Genomic DNA, 20,338 nt, shown 5'->3' with positions numbered 1-20,338 from the left:
TCCTGCAGGGGTTCCTCAGCAGGAGGGGAGTTGAAGTCTCCTTCCTGGGGACAGGGGTGAAACAGAAGTGACTTTGGCAGGGTTGCGGTGGTGGCACATCGTGTTGAGAGGTGGGCCCTGGCTTCAGGCAGAGGTCCAAGGATGGCCCCCATTCCCAGCAGGGTGAGCTGATGCACCAGTCTGGGGGGGCTGGGGGTGGGGGGTGAAATTCACTGTCCCAGGCCAGGTGGCCACTTGGGCTATGACTAAGGCCACAGAGCCGCTCCTGTTGTGGGTCCTGGAGGCCTGGCCCAGTTCGCGGGAGACCTCAGGTTTCCACCCTGCTGGGATCCAAGACCACTGGAGTGGTTCCTAACCAGGCTCCCTGGGGCTGCCCCCTCCCCACCTTCAGGGCCCCTCCCAAACACCCAGTCCCTTGCCCAGGAGGCAGGCTGAAGGGATCCCCACGCTTCCCTGTGGCCTCCTGCCCACCCTGCTGCCAGGCCCTGAGCCTTCCTCATCCAGCCCTCCAGCTGCCAGTGGTTCTAGGCTTGAGTCCCCAGGGCAGGGTCAGAGTGAGAACTGAAGCCTGGTCAGGACCTGTCTGGGCAACGTGTCACTCCTCTCTGACTTTTGTAGGTGCCGGCAGCTGGCTTGGTGCTCATCTCAGCTGCCCACCATGGTCCTGGGACTGCCCAGCACTGCCAGCCTGGCACGCTTCTGCCAGAAGCTGAACCGGCTGAAGACACTGAAGGAGCCCACCACGGAGACGTTGCCACAGCGCCACCTGACCACACTGCAGCTGACCCTGCTGGGTGTGAGTGGCATGGTAGGCATGGGTATCTATCTACTCGCTGGCACTATGGCCAAGGAGATGGCTGGCCCTGCATTGCTCGTGTCCTTTGGCGTGGCCGCCATGGCCTCCCTGCTGGCAACCTTATGCTATGCGGAGTTTGCAGTGCGTGTGCCCTGTGCTGGAATATTCTACCTATTCACCTACGTGTCCATGGGTGAGCTGTGGGCCTTCCTCATTGGCTGGAATGTGCTCTTTCAGTGCCTAATTGGTGGCGCTGCCGTGGCCCGCGTCTGCAGCACCTACCTGGATGCCATCTTCAGCCATCGCATCCGCAGCTTCACTGTAACCCACGTGGGCATCTGGCAGGTGCCCTTCCTGGCCCAGTACCCAGACTTCTTGGCTGCTGGCATTGCAGTTTTGGCCTCCTTATTCATCACCTGTGGAGCCCGTGTCTCTTCCTGGCTCAACTATGTCTTCTCTGCCATCAACCTGGTCATCATCCTCTTCATCATCATCCTGGGGTTTGTCCTGGCCCGCCCACACAACTGGAGTGCTGAGGAGGGTGGCTTTGTGCCCTTTGGTTTCCCCGGCATCATGGCTGGTGCTGCCACCTGTTTCTATGCCTTCGAGGGTTTTGGTATCATTGCTGCCTCCAGCAAGGAGGCCCAGACACCAAAGCGAGCTGTACCTATGGCCATCACCATCTCAGTTGGTGTAGTGGCTGGTGCCTACATCCTCGTCTGCACTGTGCTCACCCTCATGGTGCCCTGGCACAGCCTGGACCCTGACTCAGCATTCGCAGATGCCTTCCACCAGCGGGGCTATAGCTGGGCGGGCTACTTTGTGGCGGCTGGCTCCATCTGTGGTAAGGGGCCTTTCCGGGAAAGGTGGGGGGGGACAGGTCAGTGGGCCCTGCCCTAAGCCTCCAGGAAGCACATCTCCTTCTGGGCCTGTGCTCCCAGTTGCATCCTGGGCCCAGGAAGGGGCTAATGATTAGACTCTCCACCTGGGCTTGTGGGGAGGGACCTACTCACTGCCCCTCCCAGTTGTACATTGAATGTCAGTTCTGAGCATGTGCTTCCAGATCCTTCCTGGCAGAGGGACTCAGCCCTCATCAGATTCTCCAGTGGGTCTGTCACCTAAACTGGGCTGTCCCATTCCTGGGTGGTGAGGGGGAACAATCCGGCATCCACATATATTCAGGCTCACTCTCAGAGCCCAGAAAATCTCATGCCCATTTTCTCAAGGGGCCACCCATGTCCTGGCCCCCAGCAGCAGCCCCTGGTGGGCCTGTGCACTATGCTGACCAGTCTCCCATCTTCTGTCACAGCCATGACCATTGTCCTGCTCAGAATTCTCCATTTCCTGCCACAAACTACGTATGCCATGGCCACCGATGGGCTCTTCTTCCAGGTGTTTGCCCACATGCAACCCCGGACCCAGGTGCCTATGGTGGGCCTCTTGGTGTTCGGGGTCCTCATGGCTTTCCTGGCTCTGCTGCTGGACCTCCAGGCACTCGTCCGGTTCCTGTCCATTGGTGCACTGCTGGCCTATACATTTGTGGCCACCAGCATTATCATTCTACGGTTCCGAAAGGCCCCTCCATCCAGTTCTCAGGACTCAGGCAGCCCTGAGGGCACAGAGCAGGCTTCAGTCCCTGAGCCTGGGCAGCTGCGAGCCGCCCTGAGGCCCTACCTCCGCTTCCTGGGTGGGTGCAGACCCGGAGCTGCTGTGACCTGGGCCCTCGGTGTCCTGGTGGCCTCAGCCATCACTCTGGACTTTGTGCTGGTCTTCCAGGACACGGCCCTAGACCTCCCCCCCTGGGGCTACACTCTGCTGCTCCTGCTCAGCTCCGTCACGTTTCTGCTCAGTCTCCTTGTCCTGGGGGCCCACCAGCAGCAGCGCCGTCAGGACACCTTTCAGGTACTTCCTCCAGCCAGCACCCACCGCGCTCAGCCCAGCCTGCTCCCTTCGCCCCTTCCTCCTCTGCCGTGGCAGGATGCACCAGGGCTGCAGGGCGGGGGAGTCCAGTACCCGACACCCCTCTTTCTGCATGGCGGGTGGGCCCTTGTCTCTGGAATCTCCAGAGGCAGAGAAAGGCTCTGTGGACTCCCGAGAAATCAGGCCGTGGGCCAGCAGCCCTTCCCTGCAGCCCAGCCCAGCCCTGCCTTTGTCCCTTCAGGTTCCCATGGTGCCCCTGACTCCCGCCCTGAGCATCCTTCTCAACATCAACCTTATGCTGCAGATGAGCTACCTGACCTGGCTGAGCTTCTCCATCTGGCTGCTGATGGGTGAGTGGGGGCCAGGCTGGGACCCCAGGGGGCTGCAGGAGGAGGGCACACAGGGAAGCAGGGCTGGGACCTGCCCCTCAGCCTTGTGCCACCCTTGCAGGACTCGTGGTGTATTTTGGCTATGGCATCTGGCACAGCAAGGAGAACCAGCAGGAGCAGCCGGGGGTGATGGCCACACGCTACATGGTGGTCCCCAGCAGCAGCTTGGAGGTGACAGTGCAGGCCGTGCAGCCACCCAGTCAGGCACCGGCCCAGGAGCCCGACCACAGAGAGCTGCCCGCCAGTCCATGAGGACTGCTGGAGTCCTGCCCTCCCTCCCTCACCTCTTCAGGAGCCCAGAAGGGCTGGCAGCCCCTCTATCTGAGGCAGGTCTGGTGTGCAGACCTGAACATGCCAGGAAGTCCTCAGGACCTCAGGATCTTAGCCCAGGTGCTGTTTTTCAAGTCATTGGGAGTGGGCCGTGGCCAGTGCTGGTGTGGTGGACTCTGCTCAGCACCTTCCAGTTTATGACGAAGTCCAGCTACCTGGGCAGGTGCAGTAGGGCAGGCAGGGAAGAGGCCTGAGCCCCAGGGATCCAGAGTAATCAGTGCTCAGAAAGCCACATAGCCTGTTGCCATGTCCACTGTAGCCTCTTTGTGGCACTAAGTCCTTAATGCCCCTGGGAACCAGACGATTGTTCAGGGAAAAAAATCAAAGATGCTGGGGTTCTTTAAGGGGGAAGTGCCAGCCCTGGGACAGCCCTGAGTCAGGGACATGGCCAGGCCTGGGTCCCACTGTCCAGCCCTCAGGCCAGTGCACTCTGGCCAGCTTATAAGAGAGCATTACACACCAGGCACAGAGGGATCCAAGACAGGTTGAGGCCAGGCTCCCTCTCAGGTTCCCCACCTGTCCCCTCAGGGCCTCATCCAGAGAGCAGAGTCTAGACCCCAAGGAGGCCTCCTAGAAAGGGTGGTGGAGTCCGGGGTTCCCATCAGTTTCCCAGGGCCCCCAGAGAGCAGGGCATATGCTGAGGCATGCCCCGGATGGAGAGGCCCCCTGCCCAGGTACACACATCTCTCAGGCCCAGGCCCACATGGCACACATGGTCCCCTGGGTGTGCACCAACATGCAGACTGAGGCAGCAGCTGTTTCCCAGCCCAAGGCTGTCTGCAGCTTCCAGAAACCTCTCTCCCTGCTGCCCTCTCAGGACTTTGTGACAAAGGCTCAGACTGGGACACAGGCGGGCAGGTGGGTGCACAAGCACCTGAACCTGCTTCAGGGATGTTCCACCCATCTGTGGTGGTGTGGCCCCATCCTTGGGGGTCTCCAGGCCCACCCTGCACTCCCCGTGGTCTCCCCGAGGCCATGCTCCATCTACCATAGACGACACCCCCTCCCTGTTCCTCCCTGTGGGGACCACACAGGAAGCCGCTGGCTTTGGCAGCTTTACTCCTTGACACTCTGCAGCCTCAACATCACTTTTTCTGGGCCCCAAGGACAACCAGGGACACATGACCCCGCTCCAATAACCAGGCCCCAGGGCTGTGACCTCTCACCCCAGCCCTTCTGAACCCACCTCCCATGGACATTGCCTTGGGGGTGAGAGGCAGCAGGGACCCAAGGCTTTGCTGAGGCTCCAGGTGCCAGATGATTCCAGATGCTGCCCAGCCTAAGCCCCAGGCCTCCCCTCCCCAGCCTGGCCCATGTCGCTCCACCAGCAAGCTGCCAGCATGGTCCTGCTCACCAGGGACCCATGTGGAGGCAGCCCCTTGTTTCCCCGGGGTGGGTACCCCAAACCCTGCCACTCCTTGGTACCCAGAGAGGGCTTGGCGCCTGAAGCCCCAACCCTCCACTCCTGCCCATGGGCCCAGGACATGGGGAAATTCTCCAGCAGGCAGGACTCAGGCCCCCAGGAGAATTCCAGAGCCAGAACCAGGCCAGCCTGCTGGGGTTTTCATGTCCTCTGTTAGGGACGTTCTCTTCAGCCCCTGGTCTTGGTCAGAGCATAGTCCTCATGCAGTTGCCTCTGGCTGGGTGGGCAGCTGCCTAGACACATTCTCAAGCGTGACCTTGGGCAGCAGTGATATATGTGTCCAGATATACAAGCTCCCCACCCCATGGCTCCCAGGAACCCTGGTGAGCAGGTTCTAGGTTATGGGGCAGGGGTCACCAAGGAGACATATAGAAGATTCCAAAGGACCCCATGCCCACCAACTCAGACCCCACCCCCTCCCCCATCCCAGCCCTCCACAGCCCAAGGGCTGCCAACAAGAAGGGGCTGGTGCTCATCAGCTGAGCAGGTAGGGGACCAAGAGGGTCCTGTGCCCTTGCCTGGGGCCCTAGGGGGTCGGATCATCTGCCACCATACTCCTCACTCTATGGATGAGGCCCAGAGCTGGGAGGGGTCCTGCCCTGGGAACCCGGCACAGAGCAGCTGCCATAGCTCCTCTTCAGGCTACCTTCTCCCTGACCTTGGACTCTGGCTGCACAGACCCCAGTGTGGGGCAGCTTAGAGGGCAGGGGCTCTCCCTGTGAGGGGGGTGCCTGCAGGGGGAGGAGGGCTGGGAGCCAGGCAGGGCCGGAGGCGACCACAGCCAGTGTGGTGGACAGCTGGAGAGTGGGGAGCTGCTGGGAACACTGGAGATGGAGTCTGGGAGAGCGTCTGCAGCCCCAGCCCCAGTGGAGACCCACTCTACCAGGGCCCTGTGTCTGTTCCCTGCAATCTCCACACGAAACTGGCTTCTGTGGTCCCCAGGCATAACCTGCTGAGGCTGGAGTTGGGGACAGTCTGTCTGGGAGCCGAAGGGTAGAATTCTCCCCCCACCCCTGCCCTGGTCGTGCCAGGACTTCATCCATGAAGAACCAAATTTTGGACCACCACCCTTCCCAGCCCCCAACCCCCAACCAGCAGAGAAAGGCTACGGACCTCAGGAATGGGCCAGCGAGTGGGTGCCAGGCCCATCCTGGCGGCTGTGTCCTGGTCCCAGCAGGAGCAGAGGGGACAGGTGCTGGGCCCCATCTAAGGCACCTGGGCAGCCGGATGTGGAGGTGGGGAAGCTGTCTTTCTGCTCAGGGCTGGCAGTTCCCTTTGGGGCCTTTGCCTGCAGATGAGGACAGCAGGGCACGGCTCCAGCCAGAATCCGCCAAAGTGTAGCCCAGGGTCAGGCAGGCCCGCAGCCCCTCCTCATGCTTGGTCCTCCAGTAGAAATGGCTTCTCCATCCACACACAACAGCAGCAGGTGACAGAAGGGGGTGATCTGGGAGAGGCAGGGCAGACCCATGGCCTGGCCCGCAAACTGCCATCCTGCCGCCTCCCCAGCCCTCTCCCCAAGACTCAATATCAGCCTGGGGGAGTTGGGGGGGCACTCGGGGGGCACATGCTTGCCGGAAGCCAGAGGGAGCCACCATGGCAAGACTCACCACACCCAGCTGGGCTGCTACAGTGCCCAGAGTGAGGGTTGTGGGGATGAGCCCAAACTTCCCTGCCTGAGAGAGACCTGGGCTGAGCCTCTCTGCCTGTGGCTGTCGCCCCCTCCTGCCCCTCACCACCAGCCCCCACCTGCTCCTGCCTGGCCCCTACCTGCCTAGTGACAAGGATGTCGAATTGGATCCCGTAGAGCTGAGCAGGCTCCGGGCCTCCATGCCTAAGGCCTCCCCCCAGTGAGTGGCTGTCCAGGGGCAGTAGAGAGTCCAGTGGCTGCTCTGCCCACTCCTGGGGGGGCTGGCCCTCACAGGCCTCATCTTACTCATCCACTGACTCCATCCACCCCAGCCTGAGTCCTGGGTCTCAGCCCTGTGTCATTGCTGAGGACACAGGGGACAAGCAAACTGGGACCTGCCTCTCAGAAGCTCCCTGCCTGCTGAGAGGATGGGGACAGAAGGGTCCCTAAACAGACACAGGCAGTGGGGGTGGGGGAGATGGGGCAGGCCCGGGGCTGTGGGATCCAGAGAGGGGCACTCACTCTCCCTGGGAACCAGGGAAGACTTCCTGCCAGGAGCCCCTCAGGCTGGATTCCCAGGGTTCAGGAAGGAGCTCTAGGCAGAGAGGGAGGGTGGGGAGAGCGCAGAGGAGAGGGGAGCAGGGTGTGGTTTGCCAGTGAAGCCAGGCCAAGGGGGCCCAGAGGGCAATGTCATGGGTGTCACCTCCTGGCCTGGTAGCTGTGTGCACTTCTGCGTGAGGATGACAATGTGACAGGAGGGGGCAGAAGGATGGGACAGGTCTGCTTAGGAACCTCCAAGACATGACAATGCATGCAACACAAGAGCCTTGAGTACATCTTGGATGGGAAAATAAAAAGTTTTAGGACAATTATTGGCACAGCTGGGGAAATTTTAATATTATGTTTATCTGACAATGTTACATTTCCTGAGTGTGACAAGAGGACAGTGGTCACCTGGGGAAAGTCCTCATTGTCAGGACAGTATTGAGAGGGGTGAGTGTCCAGATATCTGCCACTTACTTCCAATGGTTTCCCGTGAAATCCATCTAAATATACACAGCTCTCTCTAGAGAGGGAGAGAGAAAGCAAATGGGGAAAAATGGTAAAAAAAATACATAAAATCAATCATGGTGAATCAAATGAAGTGTATATGGGTTTTCATGCTACTAATCTTTGAAGTTTTCTGTAGATTCTTATAATTTTTTTGATAAAACCTTAAGGGAAAAGTAACAAGAAAGCCCCTGTGCCGTGGAGGGAGGTGCTGGAGGCAGGGTGGAGTGGAGGAGGGGCTGGGCTGAGGGGTCCCAGCTGCAGCAGGGTGTGGGGACAGATGGGGTAGAGGCCAAAGGGCTCAGGAGGGAAGCTGGATGGAGCCTGTGCTGGGGGACCTGGAGCTGAGAGACCCCCTCCTGCCATGGGACCCCGTGGCACACACAGCAGAGCGTCCAGAGGGATGGGCCAGGCTGTGGTCTGTCCCAGCCACCACAGGTGGACAGGTTGGGGAGGACCTGGCTGAGGAGGTGCCGGCGGGCAGTGGGGCCACACCTGAAGTTGGAGCTCATCTCCTGCAGCTGGAAGGAGTCACGGGTTGGCAGTCGGAGCCCCCGGCGTCCAGGTCACAATCCCAGTGGACATGGATGCCACAGCACCGCCCTGCACGTAGTGCATCACTGCTCCTCCAGCTCGCTGGCCCAGGACCCTCTCCCCCAGCCCTCCCCAAACCCTACCCCCACGGACCCACCAGCAATGCCAGGTCTTCAAAGGCCCCTTCAGTCATGGCCATGAGGTCCCTGATATGGAACACAGGGCAGTAGGGGCTGAAGCGTGGGTCATAGCTGCAGCCCTTGAAATAGCATCCCATGTCTCTAAGGCATTGGACCTGAGAGGAGGTGGGGCTGGGGGCTCAGGCCAGGAGGAGACAAGGAGAATCTAGGGCCAGCCAGGACCCACCATGCTTACTTGGAGAGTTGAAGTCGCTGAAAGTGACAGTGTTTGTGATGAACAGCATGAAGTTCTCAGCCTGGACCAGCAGGGGCTTCCTGCAGGTGCGGGAGGTAAGGGGCAGGCTCTGCTGGTCCTGGGATCTGCCCTGGGTGTCAGAAACATTTACACAGGTACAGTGTCACTCTCCAAGGGGCACTAGTCCCGGATGTCACAGGTCCTGTGGGTCCCATTGAAGATCACACACTCACCCGTTTTTATGCCTTAAAATCATGAGACAAACTCCAGGCCTCTAATCCCCAAGGGCCTGGGAAGGGAGTGGGCAGGGGGCTTCTGGCAGAAAGAAGAGACACAGAGGTACCAGCAGGCCTGTACATGGGAGCCACCCAAGGACCCAGCCCAGCACCCTGAACCCCATCCCAGTGGAGGTGCTGGAAGACAAGGTCCACAGTGAGCATGGCTGTGTGTCCCTGTCTCCCCTTCAGGACAGTCCTCATCAGCCCAGCAGGTCCCCAGTGGGATGGAGGGGGCTGAGGTGGTGAGAGAGCAGAGCTGTCCTGGGCCAGGAGGTGTCTCCCCTGCGTGACCCAGCCCTGCAGTCCCCAGGGACACGCCCCTCCCCTGCTTAGCCCCCAGGTTCCCTGAGTTTGGGGCACATGGAAAGCTGGAGGGTGCAGATAAAAGGAAGTGGTCAGAGGGGGAGGGGGAGCAGCCCCCTGGCCAGATAGGGGTGCAGCGCTGTCTCCCAAGGCTGAGTGAGACTCCTTCCCTCCCAACAGTTCTGTCCCCGGGGGAGCGAAGTGACTCCTCGAGGCCCAGCTCCCCTGGCCCCATTCAGGTGACAGACTAGATATGGTGGAGGGACTCTGGGACGGTGAGCCAGGGTGGAGGTTCTGGGCGTGGCATACAAAGGGCAGGACTCTTGTTAGAGGGGCCCATGGGGAAGTGGGACCCCACACACTGGCCAAGGGACCACAGGCCAGTCCCTTCCTGGCTTGTTCTGCTGTAAACAGGGACATCAGTGCCTGCACAGGGTCACAGAGTTCTGGGCATCACCCGGGAGGGTGTGGGGGCAAGTGCTCTGGGAGTCCCAGACCCCGGAGAGGAAGCACCTTCAAGCATCGGGCACTGAGACAGACATGGTTCTGCCAGGTGGAGGGTGGACGCTGCTGTCCAGGGCCCCTGGCTCAGGGGCAGCAGGAGGAACACAGCACCAGGGTGGCAGGAAGGTCTGGGAACTTGGTGGCCACCATCATGGAAAGGGAGCCTCCAAGAGTGGAAAGCAAAGGCTGGCAGGCTCTGATGGTGTCACCTGTGAAAGCTCAGCCTGGCCTCTGCATAAAGCGCACCTGGGGGCCACAGGAAGACCACAGGGACAGCGGGGCAGCAGGGAATGGACGGGAGGGAGGTGTTGAGCCAGGTCTAGCTTTGGCACTGGGGATGTCATGGCCTCATTGCATGAAAAGAGGCCCCCCCCTTGGAGAGGGAGAGGGTCCCTTGGACAAGGTGGGTGTGCAGCAGGAGGTGGCTATGCTGGGGCAGGTGTCCCCGGGGTACAGTGTGGGCATCAGCAGAACAGAGGAAATGGGGGCTGTGGAGGATCTGGGTTGAGGGAGGAGGGCCCAGAATGCCATGTGGGTTGGGCAGAGGAGGAGCCAGCCCACAGGGCCCAAGGCAGGGAGGGAGCCTTCAGGAGCCCCAGGCTCTGCCCCCTGCCCCCCAGACCTCCCTCAAGCTCAAGCCTTGAGCCCCCAAACCCTCCACTGTTCCAGATGCCCCTTTGTAAATGCAGTCCCTCTGGCCCAGCTTCCTGACCCATCACCCTGTCCACCTGGAAACCTCTTACACATCCCGGAGAGCCTGTCCAGGGCCACTCCTCTGTCAGGTCCTTCCTGAGCACGGCCCTGTGACAGTGCCAGCAGCCCCTCTGGCATCACATCCCCTCTTGCACACACTCACTACAGGGGAGGGGTCAGAGGTGTCAGCACCTGGCAGCAGCACACACACACCCACCTGTGGTGGCTTCACGAAGTCGGCCACGACCCACAGTTGGTTCCCCAGCTCCTCCATCTGAGTCACGTAAACCCCTTTGAGTTTGGTGATGACAGAAACCTGGGGGTCCAGGGCCTGTTCCTGGTAGCCTTTTTTGGCGAGAAGGGCCCACCCGGGGAGGAGGCGATGGGCAATGTGGCCTGTCACCCCAACAGGGTGAGCAGCAGTAGAGCTGGCCCCACCCACTTAGCCCCTACACACCCTATTGGCCCCCAGCACAGCGTTCAGACCCCGCCTCTTCTCCAGCCTCATTTGCACCCAAACACCCTGCACAGGCTAGACATTCAGGCCATGCGTCAGAGAGCCATGAGCTCAGACTGAGTTGCCCACCTCCTCCCTCAGCAGCCCTCGCCCTCCCCTGCCCTGGCCACACCAGCTCCTCCTCAAAGGCTCCCCTGACCAGGCACAGCTGGTGGCCTTTCTCAGGGGCTTCAGGGCTGCAGCTCACACAGGAGTAAGGGACTACCTCCTGCCCTCCCAGGGCCTCCTGGGCAGGACAAGACCGTCCTGCTCTATGCTCAGAGCCCAGCACGGGGCTGGGGACAAGGCACAGGAAAGGGGGCAGGTAGGCACACAGGAGGACACAAGCACATGGCTCGCTCTTGTCGCTGCTGGCCTCTAGACAGCAGAGATCCTTCCTTCTGCCCCTCCCCTGTCCAACATGCCCCTCCACCACCACCAGCCTGGCCCCTGAAGAGTCAGACCCCCAATCCTCAGCCCAGCAGGACCAGTCAGGGTCCCTCCAGCCAACCCGCCCCAGGAGCCATTCTCTCACCCACCAAGTAGACCAGAACCGCGAGCTGCAGCAGCCTCTGCAGGGTGCCCACCCGCCACTTCCTGGTCATCACATACTTCTTAGTTTTGTAATCCAGAAGCCCCCAGCCTGTCCCGGCCCCTGGGGAGCCCCTGCTGTCAGCTCCTGCTGGCTGCTGGGAGCAGGAGTCAGCACAGCAGCTGCAGCCCCAGCTGAACAGGAGGCAAAGCAGGGGCCCAGGCCAGGCCAGGCCAGCAGTGTTAAAGGGACACTTCCACTGGGGACAGGATCAAGCCCCACCCCAGTCCTGGGCTCAGTCCCAACCCCCAGCTGCCCTGGGCCTCCCTTCCTCCCCACACTCCCTCTGCTGGGCCCTAGGGCACAGACAGGAGCACCCCCTCTCCCCTGCCCTTTGACCTCACTTCCTTGGTGGTGAGGGGATGACAGGGTTATAGGTAATTTGAGAGGGTGGCACAGGGGTGGCAGAGCCCAGGAGGGGCCAAGGAAAGCTTCAGGAAGAAGGGCCCTCTGCGCTGACACTGCAGATTCTGAAGTTCCACAAGTGAAGCTGGGGAGGGATGTTCCTGGTGGAGGAAGCTGCATATGGGACCCTAGAGCAAGAGAGAGAACTGGGACCCATAGACAGAGAGTGTGACTGTCTGCAGAGAGGAGGGTGGCTGGCTCTGCAAGGTCCCTCAGGCCCTCCTGTGCGATGCCCAGTAGACCTGCCCCACCCCCAAGCGCAGGGACTAAGCACAGCTCTGGAGTCAGGGAGTGTCCTCAGTCCGCGAAAGGGGGGCACTGCTGCACCCACGCGGATGGCAGGGAGAACAAGCGCAGGCAAGGCGCCCAGCCCTGCGTCTAGGGCCCATGGCGCGCGCCCTTCTGCGCCCTGGCCAGGACCGGGCTTAAGGTCAGCGCAGGCCAGCAGCGGTGTCCCCAGCGGCCAAAAGCGAGGGGTTGCCCAGGCGACCGCCTCGGGGAGCATGTCTCTCCTGGCTGCGGGGGGGTCCTGTCAGCTGCCCGCCACACTGATGGGTCCATCGGGCCGGTGGGTCCGCCCACATCCCCAGCTGCGCTCTAGGTGGCACCTGACTCTGTCCCAGTCAAGAGCCCGTGACTAAGAAATGGGCAGAACCATGAGGGGTCCCTGCAAGAGGTCTGGGGAGAGGGAAGAGCGGGAGGAGGAGGCGGTGGCCGCTGGGCGTCCTGTAGGGGTCCTGGGTGCCAAGCGGGGTTTGGATGTGGACACCGACTCTGACCCGCAGGCACAAGGTGCCCAGGCAGGGGGTTCAGGTCTGTCTCCTCACCTTGAGGCTTCTAGGCAGGGGTGGGGGGGGGGCAGGTTGGGGCTGAGAGGGCAGGGGACCCATGTCCAGCAGAGAGCGCATCCCACCCTGGGGCACCTTCTGGGCAGCAAGCGGCCCCTCTGGCCCCGTACCCTCCCGGAGATGCTCTTGGCAGCAGCAGTTGTTCCGCCATTAGGACACGCTTCCAGAATGATGTTAAAAAGCAAAAGCTCAGCCAAACTGTCTAAGAAGGGGTGTCCCATCTCTTCCCGAAATGGGATCAGGCCTGGGATTTCCCAACCCACAGGAAAACTCAGCTAATGGATGTATGGAACTCAGAGAAGGAATAATCAAAGGAAAAATAAAAGTGTTCAGTTTTTCTTATTCTAAACTAATCTAACAGATTCATCTTGTTCAAAATAATAATTATAAAAATACATTGGGTGATAACAGTTCACAGATAAGTGGAGCCATTTTACACGGGATGGGAGGGAGGAATCGGGAGGACTCTGTCATAAGGGACCCACACTAACCATGAAGAAACAGTGTCATTGCAAAGTGAACTGAGGTTAGTTGTAAATTTATGTTGTAAGCTCTACGGAAACCATTTAAAAACTGTAAAGAAATATAATTGACACACCAGAAAAAGAAGTGGAAGCATATAAAATGCTCAATTAAAACCATAGAAGGAAAAAAAAAATTAAAAAGGGCTAGACAAAAAAGGGAAGATCAAAAGCAACAGATAGAACCAGTTAGAAATGTGGTAGATATTAATCCAATTATTTCAATAATCACTTTAAATAGGAAAGGTCTCAATTCAGCTGGTAAGAGACAGATTTCAGACTAATTTTTAAAAATAAGAATGAACTACATGCTGTCCAGAAGAAACCCACTTTCATTATAAAGACACAGCTGGATTAGGAGTAAAGGACAGGACAAGATTAAGTCAGGATAGCACACATCCAAGGAAAGCTAGAGGAGCTGTGTTAATTCCAGACAAAGCTGTTTTTAGAACAAGGGAAATTCTCAGGGAGAAAGAGGCATTCCATGATGTGAAAGGGGGCACTTCTCAAGAAGACATGACAGTCCTTAACATACACGCCTCTAACAATAGAACATCAAAATATGTGAGGACAATGTTAAAACTGGAAGCAGAAATAGACAAATCACTATCACAGTGGATGGACACATAACCAGACAAATCCCCACGACAGCACTAAACACCGCTCTTTCAGTGACTGACAGACGCAGCAGGCAGAACCTCAAGAAGGACGGACTGGACGGTGCCACCCATCTACTGGAGCTCAGTAACATTCATAAAACACTGCATCCAACACAGCAGAGCACCCAGGCTGCAAAGCTCACATAAAGGGCTGACCTCGGGGCAAAGTGGTCAACTTCCCACACATCGCTCCAGTTGCCTGGTGTTCATGGGTTCGGATCCAGGGCACAGACCTACACACGACTCATGACGCCATGCCATGGTAGCATCCCACATACAAATTTGGAAGATTGTCACAGACATTAGCTCATGGCCAATCTTCCTCACCAAACACAAACAAACAAATAAAAACACATGAAATATTCACCAGATAGAGCACATTCCAGGTAAAAAAAAAAAATCACACTTCAACAAATTTGAAACAATAGAAAGCAAATAAAGTATGTTGTCAGACCAAAAATGATGTTAAAGTAGGAAACAAAAACAGAAAGATAACTTGAAAATCCCAAAATATTTGCAGATTAAACAACACATGGATGAAAAAAAGAAGTCTCAAGAGAAATTGCAAATATTTTCCGCTAAATGAAAATGAATATACAACTAATAATAATGTGTGAAATGCAGTGAAAGCAGAACCTGGAGGGAAATCGGTGCCAGTAAATGCACATTTTAGAAAAAAAGGGGCTGGCCCGGTGGCTGAGTGGGTAAGTTCCCCCACTCCACTTTGGCAGCCCAGAGTTTTGCTGGTTCGGATCCTGGGTGCGGACATGGCACTGCTGATCAGGCCATGCTGAGGCAGTGTCCCACACAGCACAACCAGAAGGACCTACAACTACAATATACAACTATGTACTGGGGGGCTTTGGGGAGAAGAAGAAGGAAAAATCAAAAAAGAAGATTGGCAATAGATGTTAGCTCAGGTGCCAATCTGTAAAAAAAAAAAGATCTGACACAAAAAGCTAGAGAAAGAAGAACAAAGGAAGCCTAAAGCAAACAGAAGAGAGGAAATAATAAAAATTACAACAGAAATTAATGACACTTGGGGGCCGGCCCAGTGGTTAAGTTCACACGTTCTGCTTTGGCGGGGGGTCACCACTTCAGACCCTGGTGCAGACATGGCATCACTCATCAAGCCATGCTGTGGCAGGTGTCCCACTTACAAAGTAGAAGAAGATGGGCAGGAAGTTTGCTCAGGACCAGTGTTCCTCAGCAAAGAGGAAGATTGTCAGCAGATGTTAGCTCAGGGCTGATCTTCCTCAAAAAGAAAAAGGAAATTAATGACACTGGAACAGGGAAATCAATAGAGTAATCAATAAAACCAAATGTAGCTCTTAAAAAAGACTTAAAAAATAGATAAACCTCAAGCCACGCTAGCTCAGAAAAAAAGAGAGAAACACAAATTCCTAATCTCAGAAATAAGAGCGGGGCTATGATCACTGATCCCATGAGCATTAAAAGGATAATAAAGAAATATTTGACATTTGATACCTTCCCTGACGAGTTCTTTTGGATCTATAGCAAATCTTGAAATGAACTAATTCAAATCTCTCCCTGACCCTTTCCCAGCTGGCTTCTAACTCAGATAACCAAAATATTGATGAGGATGTGAGTTGATGTCTGAATCATTTCCATCTAATAAGACTCTATCGTGCATAAATTAGACATCAGCAAAATGCAAAACTTTTGGGATTCAAAGGACAACATTAAGAATGAGAAAAGACAATCCACCATATAGAGAAAAATTTGCAACTCATAAATCTGATAAGAAACATACCTAGAATATATAAAGGACTGTGACAACTCACTTATAAAAGACAACCCAATTTAAAAATGGGCCAATGAGCTGAGCAGACATTTCTCCAAAGAAGACACACAAATGGCCACTGAGCACATGAAAAGATGTCCAACATCATCAGCCGTCAGAGAAATACCGATCAGGGCCACAGAGAGAAGACATTTCACACCCACAGCGTGGCTAGAATCAAAGACAGATGGTGAGTGTGGGTGAGGATGTGGAGGAACTGGGACCCTCACACACTGCTGCAGGAACGGGAAACGGTGCAGGTGCTTTGGAGAAGGTCCTCCGGGCATCCAAACGGTGACACAGAGAGTTACCATCTGACCCAGCAGTTCCGCTCCCAGGTGTGCGCCCAAAAGAAATGAAAGCAGATGTCCACGCAGAAACTTGTGCAGGAATGTTCACAGCAGCCATAGTCATAAGAGCCACAAAGTGGGCACAACCCAAATGTCCCTCACCTGAGGAAAGGAGAAATACATCATGCTACAGCTGCACAATGGATATTCTTCAGCAATCAAAGCAATGAGGGATCACACACGCCACGACACGGAAGGACCCTGAAACCACTACGCTGAGGGAAAGGAGCCAGACACAGAAGGTCACACACTGTATGATTCCATTCTTAAGAAATGTGCAAAACGGGCCAATTTATAGAAACAGAAAGTGGATTTGTGTTTGCCTAGGCCTTAGTGGCTGGGGAAATGGGACTGTCTCCTAACGAGGAAGGTGTTTCTTTAGAGGGATGACGGAAAGCTTCCAGAATCGACTGTGCTGATGTTGCACAATTCTGTGAATATACTAAAAAACCACGAATTGCACACCTCGAGTGTGATTTGTATGTGAATCATATCTCACTAAAGCTGTTCCCATGATTAAAAAACAGCATTGTGCATCTGAACACAGAACGTAACTCCCAGAAGAGAGCACAGAATCTTGTTCACTCACCTTAAAGCATCTGGTCTAGGGCAACAAAACCCAGAGGAATTCTATTAGTTAACGTTCTGGGTAGCAGGAAATCCTGAAATATTCACAAGGATTTCCATGTTTTAATTTTCAGAAAAAGGCATCAAAGGTTTAAAAACTCATACTCCTAAATGTCTGGAAAGAATCATCATCACTCAGGGGGAGGGGACACGGGGAAGTCGTCAAATGGAAAGAAGTGTCGGTATTTGGGTCACACAGATCTGCACCTGAATGTGAAGGTGGACCCACACCCATCACTGCTCCGCCCCCAGGGATGACCTCAGAAGTCAAAGAGGACCATCAACTATCTCTTTCGAAAGCATCAGTTTGTGAAAAAACGACATATTAAGAAATAAACATTTTAGACTCATGAAGAATTGAATCTTCCAGATTCCCAGTTTTAAAACTATAAACTTGTGAAGAGTCCATTTCACAGGCACTGAAGGGACGCTCCTCCTCGTGATTGGAGTAGATTCCAGATGTGACAGATGCCTCAGGATACAACTGAAAAGAATCCATAGTGTTTGTAAAGGGCTCTTTGTTGACCCTGAATCCAACCCTAAACGCTCTATCAGACAACAGACACAAATACGGGGCAGCACGGCCAGCAGGCAGAGAAACAAGGATCATGGGAAATTCAGTACTTTGCAGTGATGGTGCAGAGCACGCGTCTATTAAAATCTATCAGGGTTTAATGTGCCTTCCACAAGTGAGCAAATACAAATACAAAGACATTCTGGATGTGTCACAAAGCTGTGCACCTGTTCTTTATACCAATCTTTGACCTCCTTCAGTTCATGTGACCATCACTGACCACGATACACTCTCCTGGACACACACCACTCACCAGGGCCAAGGTGCCTGTGGTGCTGGTGCCACAGAAGTCCTGGCTACTTAGCCAGTGACACCTCCAACCTCCATCTCCCCACTTCTGTCCTGGGAAGGTCAGGAGGACCCCCACCCCACCCCAGCCCAGGGGCTCTCCAATGACTGTCATGACACAGAGTTCAATGGCTTTGGTGGCTTAGGGTGGCCAAGTACGAATGCATAAAGAAGCTGCCTTGTGTGTGCACAATGATCACATCAAGGAGCGTTGTTGACACTGAAAAGAAAGGACGTCGTTTCCAGAATAAAGGACAGGCCATCCCAGGAAACAGAAGTTGCCAAGCTTCCCCTGACATGTGCGTGCACATAATATACAAATCTCACTCACCTCACCTTTCTAAGGGGTTCTCCCTCCTCCCTAAATGGAGATGATGAGAAACCTGCCCCCAGGGGTGTGGTGAGAAATGAGCACAGGGAAAGTGTGAATCCAACCCCAGCACAGAGCTAGAGGGAAGATGTGTCAGCTGCTTGATTCTCACACACACGTCTCCTCCGGACCTTGATCTGCTCACTGCCTGCCATCAGGGAAGACTGTCCCGGGCCAGCATGGTGCAGAGCCTGGCCATGGGGACCAGGCCTCAGAGAGGCCCAGGTGGGGACACCAGGTCACAATGCAGGGGCACCATGGCGTCATTAGTACAATGCGGCTCGGGTCCACTCTGCACACCCACCTGAGCGCTGACCTGCTTTATACCAAGCACAGCGCTGGGCGGCCACATTCGGGAGCAAGACAGCTCCTGCCCCCCAGGAACGTCAGACCCAGGGAAAGGAGAACCAATGACGGCCTCGAACATCCAATGATCACTGATCTAGTGCTTCTTATAGAGGTTTAAACAGGAACATAAAGAAGCAGGGCATTTGAAACACAGTCAACAGGAATTGGAAAATGACACAAAATGAATCATCTAGCTAAACGAGCTTGGGGGAATCGTTTGCTTGTGGAAGTTTGGCAGGATGCTCGGGGCCTGTGACAGCTGCTGGCTGAGTGTGCAGCAGAGGCAGTGGAACAGAACCGCTCAGTGAGGGAACCAAGCCCACTAGGGGGAGACTCCACCCAGAGCGGGGCTGTCATTACCGGTCCCCAAATGACCTGTGCTAGAATCTGACCCTCCCCCAATATGTGCCCTGAGTGGTCATTTTATTCATGGAGACCCACATGAGCACTGCGTGTTCAAGCTCTGGAACAGCAGCACATCGACTAGCGCACACATACCAGGACCCGGCCTTGGTCCTCTACCCAGCAGGTGCCCTGGTGCCAACAGAGAGCCCACCCTGATCTGCCCGAAGCCAATGGTGACGGTAGCAGTGGAGGTGAAAATTTTAATGACTGACGGGGCAGGAGATGACGTCCAGCAGGAACCCTGGCTGGCCAGGAGGAAATACTGAGTAGTCACAGGTCTGCCTGGTCCCAGAGGACATGGGCAGACATGGGCTGGGGGATGGGGTATGGGTGGGACTGGGGCTAAGGGCTGGTGGTGACACGCCCTATTTGGGCTGGTTTGGAAAGCAGGAAATGGAGGCTGGGGTCTGAGGCCCTGGGCGCATCTCCAAGTGTCCTGGCCTCTCAGCAGAATAGGGGAGGGCTGAGGGCCGAGGGCACCTCCACCCCCTCATCCACCCCCACAACCGCCACACACACACACACACACACACACAGGGAGAGCCCTCAGAATGCAAAGAAGGAAATGCAGACGGCAGGGGCAGCCCCAGGAGGCAGGTGCCTCAGGGCCCCAGGAAGAGCAGAACCGCAGCCCCCACCACGGCAGGAAGGCCCGAGGGTCTCACTGAGAGCAGGAGCCCCACGGGAAGACCAGCAGCACAGCACAGGCGGGCTCACAGGAGGTGTAGAAGGAGACCAGGAGGGACATGATGGCTGTGGGGGCCAGAGTCACATCCCGGGAGGTGCCAGGAAGACCTACACGAAGCACCCATGAAGGCAGAGTAGAGGCCAGACTTTTGGGGAGAGAGAGCGATGAGCCCCCAGGAGGCACACGGCACGCCCACAGCATCCCTGTTGTAGATGTCTGAGCATGGGAGTCTGTGTGTCAGCCAGCTGACCTCAGCACTCCAGCCCCTGCTCACTGTGCAGGCCTGTCATCCTCTGTGTCACCTTCCATGGCCCCCAGCACTGCAGACACCCCAGCCCCAGTGCAGGACCTTCTATGCGAAGTGTGGCCATGGGGAACGTGGCCTGGGCAGACCCAGACTTGACCCCAGACCTACGACCTGCATGATATGCTGGGAGAAGGGCCCCTCCCATGTTTCCCAGATGCCGCCACCTTTCTTCCTCCACCTCGTAAATCTGGTGTCTGTGCCCCTCCTGTGGGCTCACAGGCCTGGCCTCAGATGTGTGACTTTAGTGTCTAAGAACAGACCCTCTGACTCACTGGATCTGTGTCCCTATCATGGGGCGGGTGGAGAGAAGGTGAGGATGTGTAACAACATTCAGAAGGATGGACGTTCCAGGCAAATTCACTCACAGGAAGGACGATGATCTCAGGCCCTGGGAGGAAAGCCGGCACCTCTGCCTCCTGCCCCAGTTCAAGGGCAGCCCCTGTCCCCCACCTACCTGCTTGAATCTTGACTCCCACCCACCTACCACTCAGTGCCTTACTTCATCACTGAAACCCCAGCATCCTGAGCTGACCTGGCCGCTCAGGACACCACCACTGGGCAGAGGGACCAAGGTGGGTCCAAGGAGCCCAGACAGTGGGGTGGGCCACAGCTTGGTCCCCATCCTGGGCCAGCAGTCTGAAATCACGGTGTCAGCAGACTGGGTTCCCTCTGGGCCTCTAGGCCCTTCCTACCTCCTCCAGCTTCTGCTGGCCCACACGTCCCTTGTGACATGGCTGCCCCACTCCAGGCTCTGCCTCTGGCATCACAGGGCCTTCTCTATGTCTTCTGATCTGCATCTGTCTCTCTCCTCCTCTTATAAGGACACTTGTCACT

General features: G+C 56.3%; 1 protein-coding gene and 1 pseudogene across 1 annotated transcript; one reads left to right on the top strand and one right to left on the bottom strand.

Moving 5' to 3' along the window:
- The first annotated feature begins 658 nt into the window (after positions 1 to 658).
- LOC139046106 (cationic amino acid transporter 4-like) lies at positions 659 to 3,571 on the top strand. The gene is made up of 4 exons (XM_070516866.1): positions 659 to 1,640; positions 2,106 to 2,698; positions 2,958 to 3,066; positions 3,167 to 3,571. The coding sequence occupies exons 1-4, from the start codon at positions 659 to 661 to the stop codon at positions 3,355 to 3,357; spliced, it is 1,875 nt and encodes a 624-aa protein (XP_070372967.1). The 3' UTR covers positions 3,358 to 3,571.
- A 2,543-nt stretch (positions 3,572 to 6,114) lies between these two features.
- On the bottom strand, positions 6,115 to 19,506 carry LOC139046037 (P2X purinoceptor 6-like; annotated as a pseudogene).
- Positions 19,507 to 20,338: the final 832 nt, after the last annotated feature.

Source organism: Equus asinus, chromosome 8, assembly GCF_041296235.1.
Source record: "Equus asinus isolate D_3611 breed Donkey chromosome 8, EquAss-T2T_v2, whole genome shotgun sequence".
NCBI classification, from domain to species: Eukaryota; Metazoa; Chordata; class Mammalia; order Perissodactyla; family Equidae; genus Equus; species Equus asinus.
The sequence above is the reverse complement of the archived record's forward strand: the minus strand, read 5'-3'. Positions and strand labels throughout refer to the sequence as shown.

Bases quoted from the DNA above. Each gene is read 5' to 3' on its own strand.
- LOC139046106 (XM_070516866.1), top strand. From the start codon at position 659: ATGGTCCTGGGACTGCCCAGCACTGCCAGCCTGGCACGCTTCTGCCAG. The intron at 1,641-2,105 runs GTAAGGGGCCTT...CTTCTGTCACAG, and splicing joins GGCGGCTGGCTCCATCTGTG to CCATGACCATTGTCCTGCTC. The intron at 3,067-3,166 runs GTGAGTGGGGGC...CCACCCTTGCAG, and splicing joins CTCCATCTGGCTGCTGATGG to GACTCGTGGTGTATTTTGGC.